We start from the raw sequence: 17,918 nt of genomic DNA on the forward strand, positions 1-17,918 counted from the left end.
TGAATATTTTGAGTTTATTGTTAGGAAATCTTAAAGAAACACAATACAAAAAGTCAGCACCAAGAAACCCAACATAAAGAGGTGTCCTGGCCACAGGCGTGTTTGCAGCAGCTCTCTGGCCTAAAACCCAGAACAGGTGTAAAGCAAAAACATATCGGAACGTAAGACTAAACTAAACCAGAGCTAAAGCTCACAGAAAATAACACTCTACTGACTTTGGGTTGCAGAATAAACAGCATTTGATTAAGAAACCAAACAAATTTCATTGTTTAAAACTGGAATCGTGTTCACTCTGATCTCTGCAACAAGGCAAAGATTACATGTTCAAACAATAATTTAACAGTGTAAAAAAAAGGATATTCACATTAAACTGACTGGCTCAAAATGTCAGACTTTAGTGTTTACAGAACTTTTTTCTTTCTCTTCTAAGCTCATGAAGTTCTTGAGCGCCTCCACACTGTCAAAGTCAGAGGGCGTGTCAAAGAAGAGCTCGTCGTCAAAGCAGTCCTCGTCAGACGGCGACGCCATGAACGGCAGCTTCATCACCAGCCCGGTGAGCATCCCGCCGACCGCGGATGCTGCGATGGTGGCGAAAACAGCCCCCACCTGGTAGAGGGCCTGTTCCTGCGCACTGCGGCCCAGGCCCGGCTTCAAACCGGGGATCTGCTCCCGCAGCTCCAGAAGCTTGGGGTCCCCCTCGGGCGGAGCGCGGTGCGAAAAGATCTGGTACAGGCTGGGGCCGTAGGTCTCCTCGGAGGCCAGGAGGATGGCGCAGATCCCGGCGGTGGATGATATGAGGCCCGTGAGCCCGTGGAGGTTGTGAATCCCGCACTGGTCCTGGATCCTCATGCGCTGGGCCAGAAACGGGGTGAGGTACTTGTAACCGAAGAAGCAGGCGGTGCAGCCCATGACGCCCAGGGCGTACGCGGCCACAGGGGATATCATCATGTCCACGGAGGCCCCTACGGTCACACCACCTGCCAGCGTCACATTCTGAACGTCCGCCATTGTGAGCTTGCCTCTTTTGTTGAACATTGCGGAGAGCGCAAAGGCGGTGATGGTCGATGAGCTCAGGCCGATGAAGGTGTGGAGGATCGCTCTGTGCTGGTCGTCCCCTTTAAAAGTCAGGGCCGAGTTGAACGAAGGCCAGAACACCCAAAGGAAAAGGGTTCCCATCACGGACAAGATGTCAGAGTGGTAACTTGTGGTCTCCTTCGGGTGGCCATTGTTCAGACTTGGGCGGTAGAGCACAAACGTCACCCCGAGGCCAAAGTAACAGGCAAACAGGTGGATGAGGATGGTGCCTCCTGCGTCGTTGATCCTGATGTATTTCAGCACAGCCCACTCTGTCAGCGAAAAGACGGGGATCTCCAGCAGAGCCATGACCAGGAGCTGAACAGGGCCGGTCTTTCCAAGCACGGCGCCGAATGAGATGAGCACCACAGCGCAGGCGAACTCCGCGTTCAGCAGGTTGATCACCCCCAGGTGAATTTTGCCACCGTGGTAAAACTGGAAGAACCCCTGGATCAGGACGGCCCACTGGATCGCGAACGTGGCCGTGAGGAAGTTGAAGACCATCCCGCTGAAGCCGTAGAAGCGGAAGAAGGCCAGCAGGCAACCAAAGCCGATGAAGATCATCACCTGCACGTCAGCGAAGTAGGGGTAGTCGCGATACAGGGAGTTCTGCATCGAGTCGGTCCTGTTGTTCTGCAGCTTCGCGTTGGCATCATCGTCGTAGGTGACAAAGACGGCATAGAGCGTCAACATCACCACCTCTAACACTAACACCAACGCCGGCAGCCGCACCTTCAAGCTCGTCGTGGAGTTCATGTTGACGGTCGAGTGAAGATGGGACACAGGCTCCCTCGGCCGCCGCAGCAGTCCTTTCAAACATTTATGTCAATGAGATAAGAGCGGCTAATAGCACATCCTCCTGGTCTAGAAAGAGGACAAAGTTATTCAACAGGTCAGCACATGAGGCGGGGATGCACTTTAATCCCCCAGATTCTCCACGATAACCTTATCTGTCCTGCTGTTTTTCTTCACAGCTCCATTTAAATCTCTGACAACACTTTGATTTAAAGAAAAGAAACAAAAAAAGAACAAGTATTTTTTCAAAAGCAACTTTAAAATAGTCTGACTTTTAGTTTTTGTATTAATTTATCCCCCTAAATTTGAAGTAGTAGCAGCGGAAAGCCATTAACAACATGTACTCGGAGCATGGCATCTCAAGATACTGAACAAGTTTTCAAGCTTTGACCAAGACGGCTGATAGTCTAAAACTCTAGGAGGTTGCAGGTAATTTGCAATCCTCTAAGGGATGCTAGGCCTTTAATTTTCGGACACACTACATTTGACACAATTAAATGATTCTGCAAAAATACCAGTTTTCTAAAGACACGTCCAACATACTGGCTCTTATGTTGTGTTTTGTTCTAGCCACTGAGAGTTTAGCCTCCATGTGAAAGATGGCAAAACAGGAGTTGATGTTTGCTCTGTAACTTAGTAAGTTTTAGGTGAAACTTGGAACATTATTCTTGAGGGTTGCAGTCACACTCACAAGGAAAAGCACGGGAAGGAAAGGTAATTTGTTCGCAATCTTTCAGACACAAAGGGGGAAAAGAAGTGAGATAAGCGACCCAGGAAATGACCCAATCAGGTTACTTCATTCTATTCTATTCTGTTCTTATTCTCTGTTATATCAATATTTAATGGACTCTCTTCATTCAGCTCTTCCCAAGGAGCATTATTTAAAAACCTCATAGCATGACTGCAGGTCTTTCTGTTTGACTGATGACATCGACAAGGACCTGAAGTTGAAGGGAACACTGCATGTGAAGTGGAAAAGATTCAGTGTCACATTCAGGGACATACAAGCTCATGAATGCTTTTGTCCTCAAAACTGATGTGTTGAATGTGATTCAGTGCAGGGGTCAGAGAGACTGACAGAAGCCGAATTGTGATGGCCTGATGGCAAGGTCATCATCAGCTGCAGCTCTTGTATGTTCTTAATCTGAATTCACTGATATTCATAAACTGCTCAAGAAAGAAAAAAACGATCAAGTCGGAGACACGGAAACTGGGTTTTAATAGTAAATATGAAGAGTTGAGGCTGTCCAGCCCTACAGAAGAGTTACTGCAGCTCAAACCACTGAAAAATGTCATCTTATGTTTGATTGAAAGGTGTCAAAATATGTTTGTTCAATAAAACTTCAGAGGCAGCGTCCATGTCTCAGTGGGTGAGAGCTAGTTTTGGCAGCAAATGTCATAAAGTTCTGGATGATCTGTGCAAAGTAGAAATTCAGGTATCAGAATAATCATTTATTTGTCCCTCAGCTAGTATATTTGTACTGTTACAGCAGCAAAGGGATCGACTGTACAGTGAAGAAATAGTACGGAAAATAAGCATTCACTTGCAATAAGATCACCTGACCTAGGACTTGGTAGACTTGGTAGAACTGGTAGAACTGGAAGATCAAAACAGGAAATGTAAATCTAAAATTTATAAGTAAATTTGAATGTATACCTCTGTATTTTAAATGCAAAAATAGTGTCTAAAACTAAGGGATCTATATTAATCTAGTGATATGAAAGCCTAATACCTGAGATAAAATCATGAAAACAGAAGTAATGCACTGATTTTAAGCAGCTGTTTTTGTAATCATTATCAAAAGTAAGAAAATGCACAGACTTATTTAAGCAGCTGAAAAACTTGCCTTAAATTCAGCAGAATCAGAGATTAGCTGTTGCTGTTGTAGTGACAGGTTTTGTCTAGCAGGTGGCGGCATTGCCTCTAAAGCCGCACATCAAACTTCAAAGAAGAAGAGCCGTCCCATGATGCATTGCTCTGCCAACGTATGCAAACAGGAACATGGCTACCGGCTTTTAACATCGGCGATCTTTGAAACCGTCTTCTGCGTGTCTGACCCGGTCTGCGGCAGCCCGACCTCTGTGGTTCCGACGGAGAGAGTTGGTGGAGTTCGTCGGCGGAGTTTGAAACCAGCGTCCCTGTTGTTGCTCGTCGGTATCAGGTAGGCGGGAGGTTAGCTTAGCTAGCGTTAGCTCCACGAATCAATCAGTTCAGTCGTTCAGTCGCTTTAATTCATTCTCCGTCCTGATGGCAAATATTGGAAATCTGCTTTTTATGACCCAAAGTGAGGCACGATGCAAGCTTGTTTTTTATCCTCATGTGTTAAATTTACATCTTAATCTGTGTAAAAAAATTAAGATCTCAAAAAAAAAAAAGCCTGACACGACTACAAACTGGGGGTGAGCAGAAAACCTTAGTGACATTTTTTACTTTTTCATAGAAGAACTATACTAATATATTAATATATTTATGTTGTAGCTTACACTGGATTAGTTGGGTTTTCTGAAAGGCTAAATTAATGACAGATGTTTGTTTTCTTATATTTTCTGACTTCTTTCTCAGATCTTTGTCAGTCAGATCTAAACCCATCAATTCTTATTTTCAAAATCTGGGTCCTAAATGCATAGTTTGTCGGTTTATTTTTAGCAGCTTGTGCTTGAACCCTGGAAACTATGAAAACTGGATTTGACATCTTTGTGTGGTTCTTAAAGCATCTGGTTATGTTTTCACAGAGCTTTGTGCTTCATTAAATTAGCTGTGAAGTATTTGCTATATCAAAAATAGAGATATTCAAAACTAAAATGCTACAAAATGTGCTTCAGGAAGTGTTTCTATAACGCCAACACTGCAGCTTCTTTGTGTTTATGAAAATAGTTCAGTATAAACTAAAATTTATCCATTACCTCATTAGTATTTCTGGTATATAAAAACAAAAAATAATCCATAAACATAAAACGTGATTCCGTCACTTCTTTCACTGTCATATCTACAAAATCCCAATTTGTGCAGCTTTTTGAAAAGAAATGAGCGCAGCTTTGAGTACTGCTGTTGTGAGATGTTGTGAAATGAAATCCTCTCCTTTAATTTTGTAAAAACAGTCATATAAAAGGAGAAAATGTGCTCCACTCGCGTACTTTAGGTCCATTGTACTCTGTTAGAAACCTGACAGGACAAAAAGACTGGGATTTCATCACAGAAAGAAAAAGCCAAGCTGTTTAGATGGTTTACCATATTGCAGAGCCTGTTTCCAGGGGCCGACATGTCTCAACACGTAGACTTTACCTTTTTTAACTTTGAAGGCATCTGTGAAGAGTGGAAGCTGCAGCTTTGGAGGAAACAGTTCAGATGGAGAGAGAATATTCTTATGGGTTGTGTAAAAGATGACTGTTGGACTAATGTAATGAGAACTTGGATACCACAGTTTATCCATCCTCATATTAAAAACTGGCAGCAGGAATGAATGGCAGCTCTGATTGAGAACCCACACACTGAGTGGTGCCTCCACTCTTGATTTGTCTTCTAGTTTTACTGACTTTTGCATAAGTTATTAGCAAGTACCCGATTTTTATAACTTCATCAAACATGACATATTTGATACCATTAGATAGATCTTTTAAAGACAAATCCAACACAGTTTGAGTTTTTACTATCGGTCTACTTGCACCAAGCTGAAGTTAAAACGAGTTTGATTTGAGGGCAGCGTTCAGCAACACATTGACATTTAAAAACCACATGGAATTCAGTCGACTAATACAAGACTATCACTTCAGGGTTTTGAACGAGAGGTTGGCTGCCTGAGGCCAGTTTTCATTTTTTATGAGCCCCAACAGGCTGATAATTGCTCCATATTCAGCCTAAAATAGACCTGGAAGTAGCCACTATTTAGTAGTAGCTCTAGGAAGAGCCTAAACCTATACGGGTCCTGTTTTACCCCGAGGATGTTCCAAACATAATACACCCGCTTGGCTGCTGCCTTCCTCGCTGCCATCGTCCTCCTCCTCCTCATCAGTGACAGTAAAGCCAGAGCTTTCCTGACAGTTTGACAGATGCCTCCCACACCCAAGTCTGCAGCTGGTACAACTAACTACTTCCTGGATACTTCCTCAGTCACCCTATGCAAGTTTTATGTCTCCAGACTCTGCACCATACCCCCGTGATAAACGAGGCACTCACTGCATCCTTAGCAAAAGCAATTTTCCTCTCCAGTACAAAATAAATTTTGGAAAAGAAACTACAAAGCTTATAGATTTGTAATAAACATTTGTAACACTCTGAGACTTTAAGGGGTGGATCTCGTTAACTGAATTAGTTAAAATATTGTTTAAATAAGAAAAATAAACGATATAGACGATCTATAATTCAGTGATTTGTCCCCTCAGAGGAGCTGTCTGATGAAGGATGTTTTATTTAGCCGACTTCCCTTTTAGGATTTACTGCAGTTTTATTTTTGTTACTTCTTGCAGCTGCAGGGTTGATCTCATTCTCTTTCCAGGCGAGAAACAAACACAAGCCTTCTGTCTGTGGAGCACGTCCAGCTCTTTAATCTGCGCCTTCAGAATCACAGTTTATCTCATTGTTATCCAGACTTCGGTGGCGTGGTTATTTTTTGACCACCGCCATGTGATTTATAAGCGTCTAAAATTATCACTGACTGTGTTTTATTCTGTTAAAGTTATTAGCTGATCTGGGAAGGTGTCAAACTCAGAAACACAACGGGGGCAAAATTAAAAACTTGGTCCTACCTGAGGGCCAATCTCCATCAATATTTATTAAAATCATACATAAATTATGATGTAATACATCAAATCATACATATAGAAATATCAATTACCTTTTCCCAGTTTCATATTATACAGAATTTAGAACAAACAGACTTTAATGAACAAAGATGAATAAAATGAATTTAAAAAACACATCATTAGCAGTCATTTCTAATGCCTTCTTGTGACTTTTTGTCCATTATAACAATAAAAAAGCCGTCAACAAAAATCTGATCATACAGCTACAGGCATTTAACTTTGAAACAAAAAGAAAATACAAAAAAACAGCATACATTAAAGCAGACTCGTTACTCTGATACACATTAACGCACGTCCTGGTCCCGTTTCATGTTCTTTGTCCTTTCCATGACAAAATCAAAGATTAGTGAGAAATTAAAACTTCATTTTCTTGGCTTCAGAGTAACGGTGACTGGAAGACTTCACTAAACAGCCTCAGTTTTTTAAGTAAAGTGATAAAGACTCGATCTGTCACAGACTGGAGGGAAAGATTTATTAAAAATGAAATGCTGCCAAGGGCCAGATCTGGCCCGCGGGCCTCGACTTTGACACGTGTGTGCAAAACAAACAGTTTGCTTCTGATGCTAATCTTTGCGCTCGAAGATGATCCGCCTCTTGTCTCTTTCAGCACGGGTCATCATGGCAAGTCCGAGGACCAGAAGAGTTCTGAAGGAAGTGAGGACCCAAGACGAGAATAACGTGAGTCGTCAGAGTCGCTTCATCGTCACTCCTAATTTCACCTCCGAGTCGGACAAACTCAAACCAGAACGCAGTTCACAGCGAAAGGAGCGCCTGATGAGCCGCCACCAAGTCTTAGCCTTTCATCATCGTTCAGATGAATAAAAAAGTCGTTTTAAATAAGATTTTATTTTCTCTCAGTGGATGTTTGTTTGGCTTGTATTTTTGGCAGCTGCAGCAGGATTTCCGCAGTCAGACTTGATGTTAAGAAAATGTCTTTAATCTCTTAAATTAGAAAAAACAAGAAGTTTTAAATAAAGTTTAGATGCTTTATAAGAATAATCTGTTCACTTATGAATGACATGTTTTAATTAGCGTTGTGTTTTGGTGTCCAAGGTCAAGAAGAACATTTTAAAACAGTTTATCTCTACCTGCTGAACAATCCTAATCGTCTTCGGTCTCTTCTCTTTTCAGCTGTGTTTTGAGTGCGGGGCCTTCAACCCTCAGTGGGTCAGCGTGACGTATGGCATCTGGATTTGCCTCGAGTGCTCTGGGAAACACCGGGGCTTGGGGGTGCACCTCAGGTAGGAGGGATTCAGAGGATCTGAAACGTGTCCGTTTATTCTGCGGTTGTTGAAGCGTGTTGAATGGCACCGTTACTGGCTCAAACTGCGAATCGCTATTGTTTAAGTTTCAATCAAACATGCTTTATAGCATAAACATCTGAAGTATGAGTTTGTAAGCCACATAAATAAGCTGAGAAATATTTTCCGGTGGCATAAGAAGTTTGTTTGGTAGCTGTTGAGTGGCTTAGAAAGCGTTTTTCTCCTCTCCCCCCTTCAGTTTTGTGCGCTCCGTCACCATGGACAAGTGGAAAGACATTGAGCTGGAGAAAATGAAAGCAGGAGGAAACGGGAAATTTCGCCTGTTCCTCGAACTTCAAGATGACTACGACCCCAACTGGACTCTGCAGGAGAAATACAACAGCCGGGCGGCTGCGCTCTTCAGGGACAAGGTGAGGCCGAGTTTAAGGATTAGAAGATTTAACAAACGCCTCAGACACGCCACAACTAGACTAAAGCTCCTCAGCAGCTCTGAGTCTGTTTGAGTTACTATATGCTCATGAATTGTTAGTTATAAACAGGTAGATTCATCAATTAAGTTTAAAATGGATCAAAAGAAGAACTTGATTTAATGCGTTAAAGCTAAACAGATAAATACTCTGAAGGATTAACTCCTCATTTGATAAAACAGGTCGCAACTTTAGCCGAGGGGAAGGAGTGGTCCATTGAGACGTCGCCTGCCAAAAACTGGACACCTCCTCAGCCCAAGACCAGCCTTTCAACCTCTCATCGGTAAGTAAAATGGATGATCTGAACAAAGCAGCGGAGCCACGACAGGCCTGAGTTTAAACTCTCTTCCCTTCAGCTCCGGAGGACCTGGACAGAACTCTGCGAGTTCTAGTGACAAAGCTTTTGAGGACTGGTTGGCCGACGATGTTAACTCTTACCAGAGGTTCGTTTACTTTCAAAGGGTTTTGTTCTCTGCAGATTAAGTGATTATTGTTGATGTCGAAGCTAATCTATAAAAATACTCCTTCAGTGGAGGAGGTTACAGTGGAAACCAGGAGAATCGTTACGTTGGTTTTGGCAACACCGTGACGCCGGAGAAGAAAGAAGAAGACTTCCTGAACAATGCCATGTCTTCGATCTATTCAGTGAGTCATGATGCAGGTTGTCGCATATGTATCCCCTCATGTTTAATGTGTATTTATTGGGTTTTTGTGTGTGTGTTTACCTAGGGATGGAGCAATTTCACTGTTGGAGCCAGCAAATTTGCGTCAATTGCCAAAGATAATGTGAGTGCATATAAACAAAAACAAATGAAGAGCTAATTTATTCAGTCTCAGGTTAAATATAGCACCTCTTTAAACACGTTAACACATATATTTAATTCTTTCCCCCCCTCCTGCAGACAGCAAAACTGGCAAACCAAGCAACATTGAAGGTAAGAGTGTGGTTTAATTTGTAAATGTATCTTATTACACAGAGCAACCTTTGAAATTGTGATAATGTTGCTGCTACTAATATCTTTCTGCCCTCTCTGGACATAGTTAAGGGGCTATAAAGCCCCACCAGAACCGGTAAAGCCATTTATAGATGCATGGTCCCTTTTTTCCCCCCTCCACATTATTTATATTTTTATTGCATCCATTATTTTTTTTTTACATTTTTGTTAGCTTGTCATGTTTTACTTTTAAAGCTATATATTCAAACCATTTTACAGCATGTTGCTGAATGTTACATCCACTCGCTTCTGCTTGTTTCAACCAAGTATTGCTCGTCTTGGTGCCGATGTTTTAAGTTGATGAATTATTATTCTTTTAAGGCAGCTGGGAAACTGTGTTGTGACATAAGACGTATCCTACGATACTTCCTGTCCCTGATTTCCATATGTAATGGCTTATCCATTCATGCATGACTTGTTCCCCTCTTTTAGTTTTAATTGAGCTGAAAAGCTGTAATAAAATGTCAAATCCTTTCAGTTTAGTTTCCTGAGTTTTGACACTAATCAGCAGTGTTGTATGAGGAGTAATGTAGACAAAAGAAATCTGACTTTTTAACGTTTAGGTAGTTCTAAACTTATTGGGAAATAAATTAGTATTTTCTTAAATATTAGTGGTAAATTATACAAAAAAGTTACTAAGATATTTCCAAAAAAAACAACAAATTTGATCTGATACCATATAGGGAGAAGTTGATTGAGAAGTTACTATTTTAGGAGACAGAAATTAGAAAAAATGGCACTGTTTTGTCATGAGGTTTTTCTCATTAACCATTGTGGTTCCTAACAATAAAGATTGTTTTTCCCCTTTCCCTTTACTTTCTAAGTCTACCAATATATATTTTACTGTTAAGCCTTTTTTTCTCTTCAGAATATATTTAATTCTAAATGTACCGTAATAATCTGCCACAAGTCATTAATTATTGACAGCACTGCCAACACATTAAAGAGAAATCTGCAGCATAATTGATTTTTTTGTTTGTTTTTGGGACCATTACACCCTCTAGAGCTCCTCTGTTGTCACTGTGATCAGAACTGATGTGAATGTTGACGTTCTGTTTTATTCAAGTGAACTCTCCTCTCTGACTTCCAACTAGGCCACAGAGTTAGGACAGACAATAAATGAGAGTGTTATCAAACCCACCCAGGAAAAGGTAACATTGATGTTTGAAGTCGCTGACCTTGGTGGTGGGGTGCGGTGCTTTAGACTAAAAGACAAACAGCTTCAGATGTGAATGTGCTATTTTTCTCTGCTGCTCGTCTGTGCTAGCTGATTTCCTCCATGCCAGCTTACATTACAAGGCACAGTCTGTGGTTTGAACGGGCTTTATTTCAGGGAATGTAAAAGGCTCACACACCGTCAGTCTTCCATCCATTTTAGCTGCTTATCTGAGGTCGGGTCAAAGAGGCAACAGGTCCAGCAAGGAAACCCAGACACATCTCTCTCCAGCTCCTCCTGGGGGATCCCAAAGCTGTTCCCAGGCCAGAGAGGATATATAATTCCTCCGGTGAGTTCTGGGTCTGCCCTGGGGTCTCCCTTCCAGTGGGACGAGGCAGGCGTAATCAGCTGACTCATTTCACTGCGGAGGAGCAGCTGCTCTACTCCGAGCTCCTCACCTTATCTTTGTGCCCAGCCACCCGACAGAGGAAGCCCATTTCAGCCGCTTGTATCCACGGCCTCATTCTGCTGGTCACAATCCAGGTCTCGTAGGTGAGAGTTGGATTGTAGACAGACCAGTAAATCGAGAGCTTTGCCTTTTCAATCAGCACCTTTCACCGCGACAAACTAGAGCAAAGCCCTCGTTACCGGAGTCGAGGCCCCCATCCAGCTCCCACTCCATCCTACCGTCACTCGTGAACAAGACTCCCATGATGTTATGGTCAACATATACTGCTCGACACCTTTTCGCAGTAATTTTGAAAGGGCTGGGAGCTTCGGTCGAGGCTTTAAAAGGGGCCTGAGTACCACAAGCACTGTCCCCATTCCACAAGCTTTTATGTAGCTTTATCTACTGTATTCACAGTACTTATTAAATATGAATACAAAGCTTTATATGACAAGCAGTAATGAGCTTTTGTCAGGTTTTCCACTCAGATGCAGTTCTGGGCGTACAGCCAGCAGATGTCACTCTTCTGACTGTGTGAAGTGCGTCGAAGCGGTGTGTCATTCACGAAGCGATTGTGACAAAGTGGTTCATTGTTTCACGAGGCTTCAGTTTCACCATCACTACACCCAACCCCAAGGGGACATTCCACCTTTTCCCCGTCGAGCACCACGGCCTCAGACTACGAGGAGCCGACTCTCATCCCTGCCGCCTCGCACTCGGCTGCGAAGATCATGGCTTGAAGGTGACAACCGAACTCTAAGGTTTTCCAAACCAGACACCCTCCTCTCCACAGCTGCACCTTGGGATCCTGTCCATGAACACCACAGCAGGGATCGAAGACGAGGAGCGACTGAAGGTCTGAGTCTTTACTCAACCGACAGACTCACAACAGGAGCTTTGCCCTCTGAGCCTCACAGTTCATCCATGATTTTGGACGTCCATGTCTGCCTCAGCTTATGTTCAATTTGAAACCTGAAGAGCTTATTTAGTGTTTCCTTTCAAATTAAAATGCTACATTCTTAAATGTGCGCCTTCCAAAACGACCACAATCAAATCTAGCATTTTTCTGAAAGAATAATGTTGTTAAAACTAGCCGGCCAAGCAGCTAAATCTGACATCTTTTATAAGAACTGGAACCCGAGTCGAACTTTATTGATCATACAAAAATAAAATGGAGTCTCTGCAGTTGGTGAGACCGTCTTACCGAAATCTGCGAACAGAAGAAAACCCAAACAGCAGCTCCATTTGAAAACGAGCACCGATCAGCCATAACATAATGACCACTCTGTTCATGTTACGAAGAAACGATGGCAGTAGAACTGCATCCTGATATTCACACGTTAACACCACATCATATATGTTACTGAAATCCACGTCCCTGATTTGTCAGCTGGGACTCTGTATGAGTTGGGTGGTCAAAATGGCTGACCTGTGTACTCCGTCTTTACAGACTGTCTGTATTTAAACTTCTGCTGCTACAAAGGCTTTCTTATTTTGGATTCTCTTTTGAGCTGAATAAATGTCACCATTAATTTGAGTTTCTGGTAAGTGTTTTCCACATAAATGTTTCTGCTTAACAACTTTTGTCAAGTGAGCAGCTGCTGGATTCATCTTTTAATCCAGTCAGATGATAGAAAAACATGTTCTTCATAAATCCGAATACAAGGGACTTGTCTTAGAAGTGATTTAAACAAAAAAAAATTAATTTATTACAAAAAGAGACAATCTAATTGGTTATATGTTGTCCCTTTATGAAGAAGACAGTGACTGAGATATTAAAACACACAGATTTTGTCTTCTGATGTACAGCTGGCATTAGGAATTAAAGGTATCTGCAGTATTTGTGCTTCTCTCTGCAAAACTGCCTTCCTGCCGTCTCACCGTGTGTGTTGTGAATTAACAGCGCTTTTAACAGAACACGATCACACTTTCTCATCTTCAGAAACACGGCTCACAGCCTGATTTACTTCACTAAACCAATTTTGAACAGAAGTTTGTGTTTTTCTTTGAAAAGTTTTTAACAATAATTTGGCTTGTCCAGGTCAAAGACGGCAAATTGCTAGATGAAATGGCGGTCGGCATCACTGGGCTGGCAAACAAGGTAGGATGGGCAGACGGCTGCCGCGCCGTACCGAAGCAAAACCAGCCTCCTGAGCGACAGGAAGCAGCTCTGACTGAACACTGATCTAGTTTTACCGGGACGGCAGAGGAAGTCCTTTCACTGTTTGTAACCCCCTCAGGAGACTGGTTTTGTAGCGTTCATAAAAGATTGAATGATGCTAATAAAATGTGGTCTTTTGTTTTTCTTGCTGCCGTTGTTTTGGTGGTGAGTACATTATTGAAATCTGTTGTGATGTAATAATAATCACATTTAGAAATGTTATCGTTGCAGCCTGTTGTTTTGTTAAAACTGAATTGGCTGACTTTGTATTTGTTGTTCTTAGTATTGAGCTTTATGATAAACATATATCAATCAAAAACTAGCTTTTGATTCAGTTTTCTATATATTTTTTGTGGTGTTGTTTTAAGATTTTAAATACATGTTTTTTTTTTTGTCTTTTAGATGCAGGGAGCAGGTGTAAAACTGACCAATCTGATATCTGGGAAACCACAAGATGGGTAACTAACAACAACTTCATTCAAAATAAGCTAAACTCTGACATGCATGTCTAAAATATTGTATAATTTTGGTGTAACTTGTTGGTTTTTTTGTTTTCAGATCTGGTGGAGAAAGCTACCAGAACATGGATGCCACCGAGGGGTACCAGGGCAGCTCCAGCCAGCCCATGTCGAGGGACTTCTGGGAAACGTTTGGCAGCAGCAGCTCCTTAAAGGAGAAGAAATCTCCCAGCAGTGACAGCTGGACCATGGCAGATAATTCGGCGAAGAAGAGCTCTGACAGCTGGGACAATTGGGGTTCTGAAGGAGCGGCGTCCAACAACAAACACAGCACAGAGGAGAGCTGGGAAGCCTGGGACAACAACTGGGAGAATGCGGACGGCAAGACAAAGAAGAGCCCTTCGAAACCCGCCGAGGAAAGCTGGGATAACGCAGGCTGGTAGTGGCCTCACAAACACACATAATCTCATTTGTTTTCCTCCTCTGGCCTTCTCACTGCCTCCCTCTTCCTCTTCCTCCTCCGTTCATCTCATTAGCACTTTCTGGAATAGAGTTGCATTAGCTTAGTTCCTATTTATGCATTTAAATAGAATTTATTATTTACTTCAAAAACAAACAAACAAACAAAAAAAAAACAATCAATGAAACCCAGAAATGAGTTGAGCTCACTAAATGGAACACCCTGAAATTGTATTGATTTCCAGAGCTATATTTTGTTACAAATCGCCTTCATCACAAAGAATCAAACATAACGAGTTTAGATAAGATAACTTCCTCTACGAATTACCCAAATATAATACTTGTAAAGGTGAGTCATTCCGTGTTCATGCTGTGTTTAATGGTTTAGTGATACTGGTGTTTAATTCAACGCATAAATAAATTAACGATGCACGAAAGAGAAAATCTATTGTAAATACGGATCATTGTAAACATGACTGAAGGCTGATGAGGCTGTTTTGTGTTCAGTCAGATTAGGCCCTTTAGTCTTTTGCACGGTTTGTAAAATCGATTCATGAAAAGCCTTTTTGACAGATTAACACCCATTCCAACCTACAGCCAGTGTTATGAGAAGCTGCGAAGGGACAAAGTCATTGGAACAAATTGTCTACGACTAAGTAAAACCTTTTTGTGGGTGTGTATCTAATTTGTGGTCTTCATATAGATTTGTTTGTTTTTATTTTTGAGAAATATTGTTGTAGGATCATCAGAGAGCTGCTGGCATGACAGTCCTCCATGTCCCAAAAACAGTGCTGCCCAGTTACACCAAAAAATCAGACTAATATTTCAGCAACACAGTCGATGTTTAACAAGATTAACCTTTAATACGTCCTTCCTAAAAAAAGCGGTTTTGTTGAGTTGATCTCCTTAAAACCAAACAGTTTCTGAACGGCTGAATTGGATGTCTTCCTCTCTACGTCCCCATCCTTACATGGACTGAATTTGGGTCTTTACAGATGGTCAAAGAGCAAATTCTAATATTTCTTTTATCTTAACAATCCTGTTTTCCAAATTATTAAAATGCAGTTACAATAAAAAAAATAAATCAGCCGAATTGCAAATCTGATTCTGAACTGCTCCTCCTGCCTTAAATGAAGACGTCTGTTTCTGGTAAATGCACATTTAATCGCATTGTAACCTGGATTTTAATGAGTTAGATGCTCACTTTGGTTGCCACTACTGGGTGTCATTAATACCAACTCAACCACCAGCACACATTTTTGTCACTCATCTTCTAAAGTAAAGATAGGACACGTTTCTTTTTATTGGACGTAAAAGACAAACTCAGTTTCTTTTAAAAAGAAGGATGCTGAGCCAACTTTCAGCTCAGTCTGGTTTTCAGCACAGATAATTTAACATGAAGTGGTTTAAGACTGGTTTACCTCAGGTTAGACTTGTTTTTTTTTTTACGGCGCATGATTGAGTGTGTGAAGAGTACAAACACGTATGGGTTTACTGCTGACGTCTGCACAGAAACGCTGTCTGCTCTGAATGAAGGCCGTGTTTCTGTCACTCGGTGGGGAGTTGTCCTCTGCGCGGCTGTAAAGGCCAATCTGGAAGGTTTGGGCCTCGGCTGAAAATCAGATCTCCTCTGAAGCCGCTCCGTGTGACCCGCAGGGATATCGCCGCGGCCACATCTTCACATCTGAACCGTGGGGCGATCAGTAACGAGGGTCGCCGCTCTCTTACAGTTGTCGCGAGTTAATTAGATTAACCTAAAGCATCCCTCAGTTTAAAGGGCAGCTGCTCTCTCTCTGCTCATCACAGCTTGCAGGAATGTTAGGAATATGACATGGCTACTTATTATCTTTGCCTTTAGTGAACTGGAGGACATCCTACTCCCTGCTATTCTGTTTCAAGTGTTTTCGTACAAGTTTCTTAGCATCGTTTGCTAATTCGTCGTGAATGTTGCGACCAGATTGAAGTAATTCTGATTGAACCAATCAGGTTTGGCTTTGGTGCCTCTAAATTATTCCTTTAAGTTATATGTGTATAAAAACAAGTGTACTATGGTTGATTTTCATCTGATTCTTGCACCCTTGGAGGTAATGGAGGCTGTTATCGAGCAGCGCGGCTGGAGGAGCGGTTCATCAGGCCAACGCCGACGCTGCAGAGTTGTTAAAGTTTTTTACAGTTCTCATTAGGCTTTCAAGTTGCTAAAAACAGCTCCACGCTCCCGTTTTAGTGATTTTATTCCATGCGCCACATCCTATCTCTAAGAAATTTTCTGGTTTTGTCAGCAGAAAACTCATTTATTTTTCCTTAAACAGCCTCTTAATTTCTCAGCGTTTTCATGTGGACTTAATTTCCTCCAGTTAGACTTTCGTGTGGGTCTTTTGGTGTGTTTGGGGCTGGAAAAAAAAAAAAAACACCATCAGTGGTGGCAAACTTGAGCCTTCAGTGTTGATGTGTTTTCAGTGTCAATGCTGTGCTGTAAAAAAGAAAAAATCACTCCTGTAACAACTTCTCCTGCCAAAACTCTGCTGTTGTGTTCATGTATGGTCAAGTGTTGAAAGCCTTAAATATCCTTATTTATCTGTTCTTACTGATGTCACTCTGTGTGTGTGTGTGTTTGTATGCCATGAGGTGTTCGTGTCGGTAAAAGCTACACATGCAACTTCTCCTATATTACTGACATTTTACAGGTTTTCCCTTCCTCTTTTTTTTAATTGGTGGAATTACATGAAACAAAGGGTTCAATAATGAAGGCAAGACGTTCCGTGAAATCTCACCACTTTAAAATGAACATGTTTATTTGTTTTAAAAGCTGAAGTGTTTCTAAAAATCCTAATGAATCTGTTGCTGCTTTAGATTCAGAACCAAGATGACGAATGTGTCAGTGAGTTGTATTTGTCTTTGTGTAAATTTAAGCCTTTTTTTTCCCTCCCCTTCCATCCTAATAAAAACTGGTGTTTCTTAAATTTCCATCTTCCCCCCCCCCCAGCAGGGACTGATCTCTGTTTCTGTGCCTGTGCGACATCTGAGACCTGGTGCATCTGTTTGTCTGTGGAACTAAATATGTCAAATACTATTTTTTAATTTTTTTGGATGTTGTGCATGATCTTTAACACGGAGGCATTTCCTCTGCGCCTCTTTAGGGCGCAGTTTGTTCTGCTTGTTTTACCAGCGGCGCTCCTCTGAGACGGGCCTGTGATCACTCTGAGGCTGTACACACGGGTTCTGTGGAAAATAAAACTGTAATGTGAATGACCGTGTAAGGTGTGAATGTAATCATTGTGTTACAGTTTCAGTCGATCGTGTGAGGTGGCACCAGGATCAGCGATTGTTTTTTTTTTTTCTTTTTTTAAATGCAGCACAAAACAAACATTCAGCTCATTCAGGAGATGGATGCGACAACTTTGGGTTTCTGTAACATTTATAGTTTTTTACAAAGTTTAACTTTTTTGTTTCGTTCACATTAATGGTGATTTAAAGTTTTAGTTGATTTTAGCTCTTCAGTTTTTGTTTTGCCGATTTAAACTTTTAGCTATGGATCTGCTCATCTTACTTTTTAGTTAAAAGATTATTATTATTATCCTATTTAAGTTATTTAAGACCACACACAATAATAATACACTCCAAAAGAGCCTGTTGCATTATGTTAGATGAATTCAAGTTAAAAGAAAAAACAATGCATGAATATGAATGCTAATTAACATAAATAGAAAAAAAATCTTTATGTAATCTTAGCTTTTAGCTGTTGTGCTAATTTTAGGTTTTAGCAGCTGTTATGCTAATCTTAACAAACGGCTATGGTTTTGCCTTTTAGCTTTAAGTTGCTGTTATACTCATTTTAGCTTCTGT

General features: G+C 41.4%; 2 protein-coding genes across 6 annotated transcripts; one reads left to right on the forward strand and one right to left on the reverse strand.

Moving 5' to 3' along the window:
• rh50 (Rh50-like protein) lies at positions 1-3,143 on the reverse strand. Its single transcript, XM_017415795.3, has one exon. The coding sequence runs from the start codon at positions 1,828-1,830 to the stop codon at positions 388-390; it is 1,443 nt and encodes a 480-aa protein (XP_017271284.1). The 5' UTR covers positions 1,831-3,143; the 3' UTR covers positions 1-387.
• Positions 3,144-3,841: 698 nt separating this feature from the next.
• Positions 3,842-17,325, forward strand: arfgap1 (ADP-ribosylation factor GTPase activating protein 1). Of its 5 annotated transcripts, none has more exons than XM_017415799.3 (13): positions 3,842-4,031; positions 7,277-7,347; positions 7,801-7,910; positions 8,170-8,341; positions 8,581-8,681; positions 8,755-8,841; positions 8,929-9,043; positions 9,128-9,184; positions 9,301-9,333; positions 10,488-10,544; positions 13,039-13,098; positions 13,561-13,616; positions 13,717-17,325. In XM_017415799.3, the coding sequence occupies exons 2-13, from the start codon at positions 7,288-7,290 to the stop codon at positions 14,057-14,059; spliced, it is 1,251 nt and encodes a 416-aa protein (XP_017271288.1). In that variant the 5' UTR covers positions 3,842-4,031; positions 7,277-7,287; the 3' UTR covers positions 14,060-17,325. The 5 variants fall into 5 exon arrangements, with proteins under 5 accessions (XP_017271288.1, XP_037831230.1, XP_017271293.1 ...); XM_037975302.1 differs by having other exon boundaries at positions 13,567-13,616; XM_017415804.3 differs by lacking the exons at positions 10,488-10,544; positions 13,039-13,098 and adding an exon at positions 9,440-9,469 and having other exon boundaries at positions 13,567-13,616.
• Positions 17,326-17,918: the final 593 nt, after the last annotated feature.

The sequence above is a fragment of the Kryptolebias marmoratus genome, linkage group LG4 (assembly GCF_001649575.2).
Source record: "Kryptolebias marmoratus isolate JLee-2015 linkage group LG4, ASM164957v2, whole genome shotgun sequence".
Taxonomy (NCBI): Eukaryota; Metazoa; Chordata; class Actinopteri; order Cyprinodontiformes; family Rivulidae; genus Kryptolebias; species Kryptolebias marmoratus.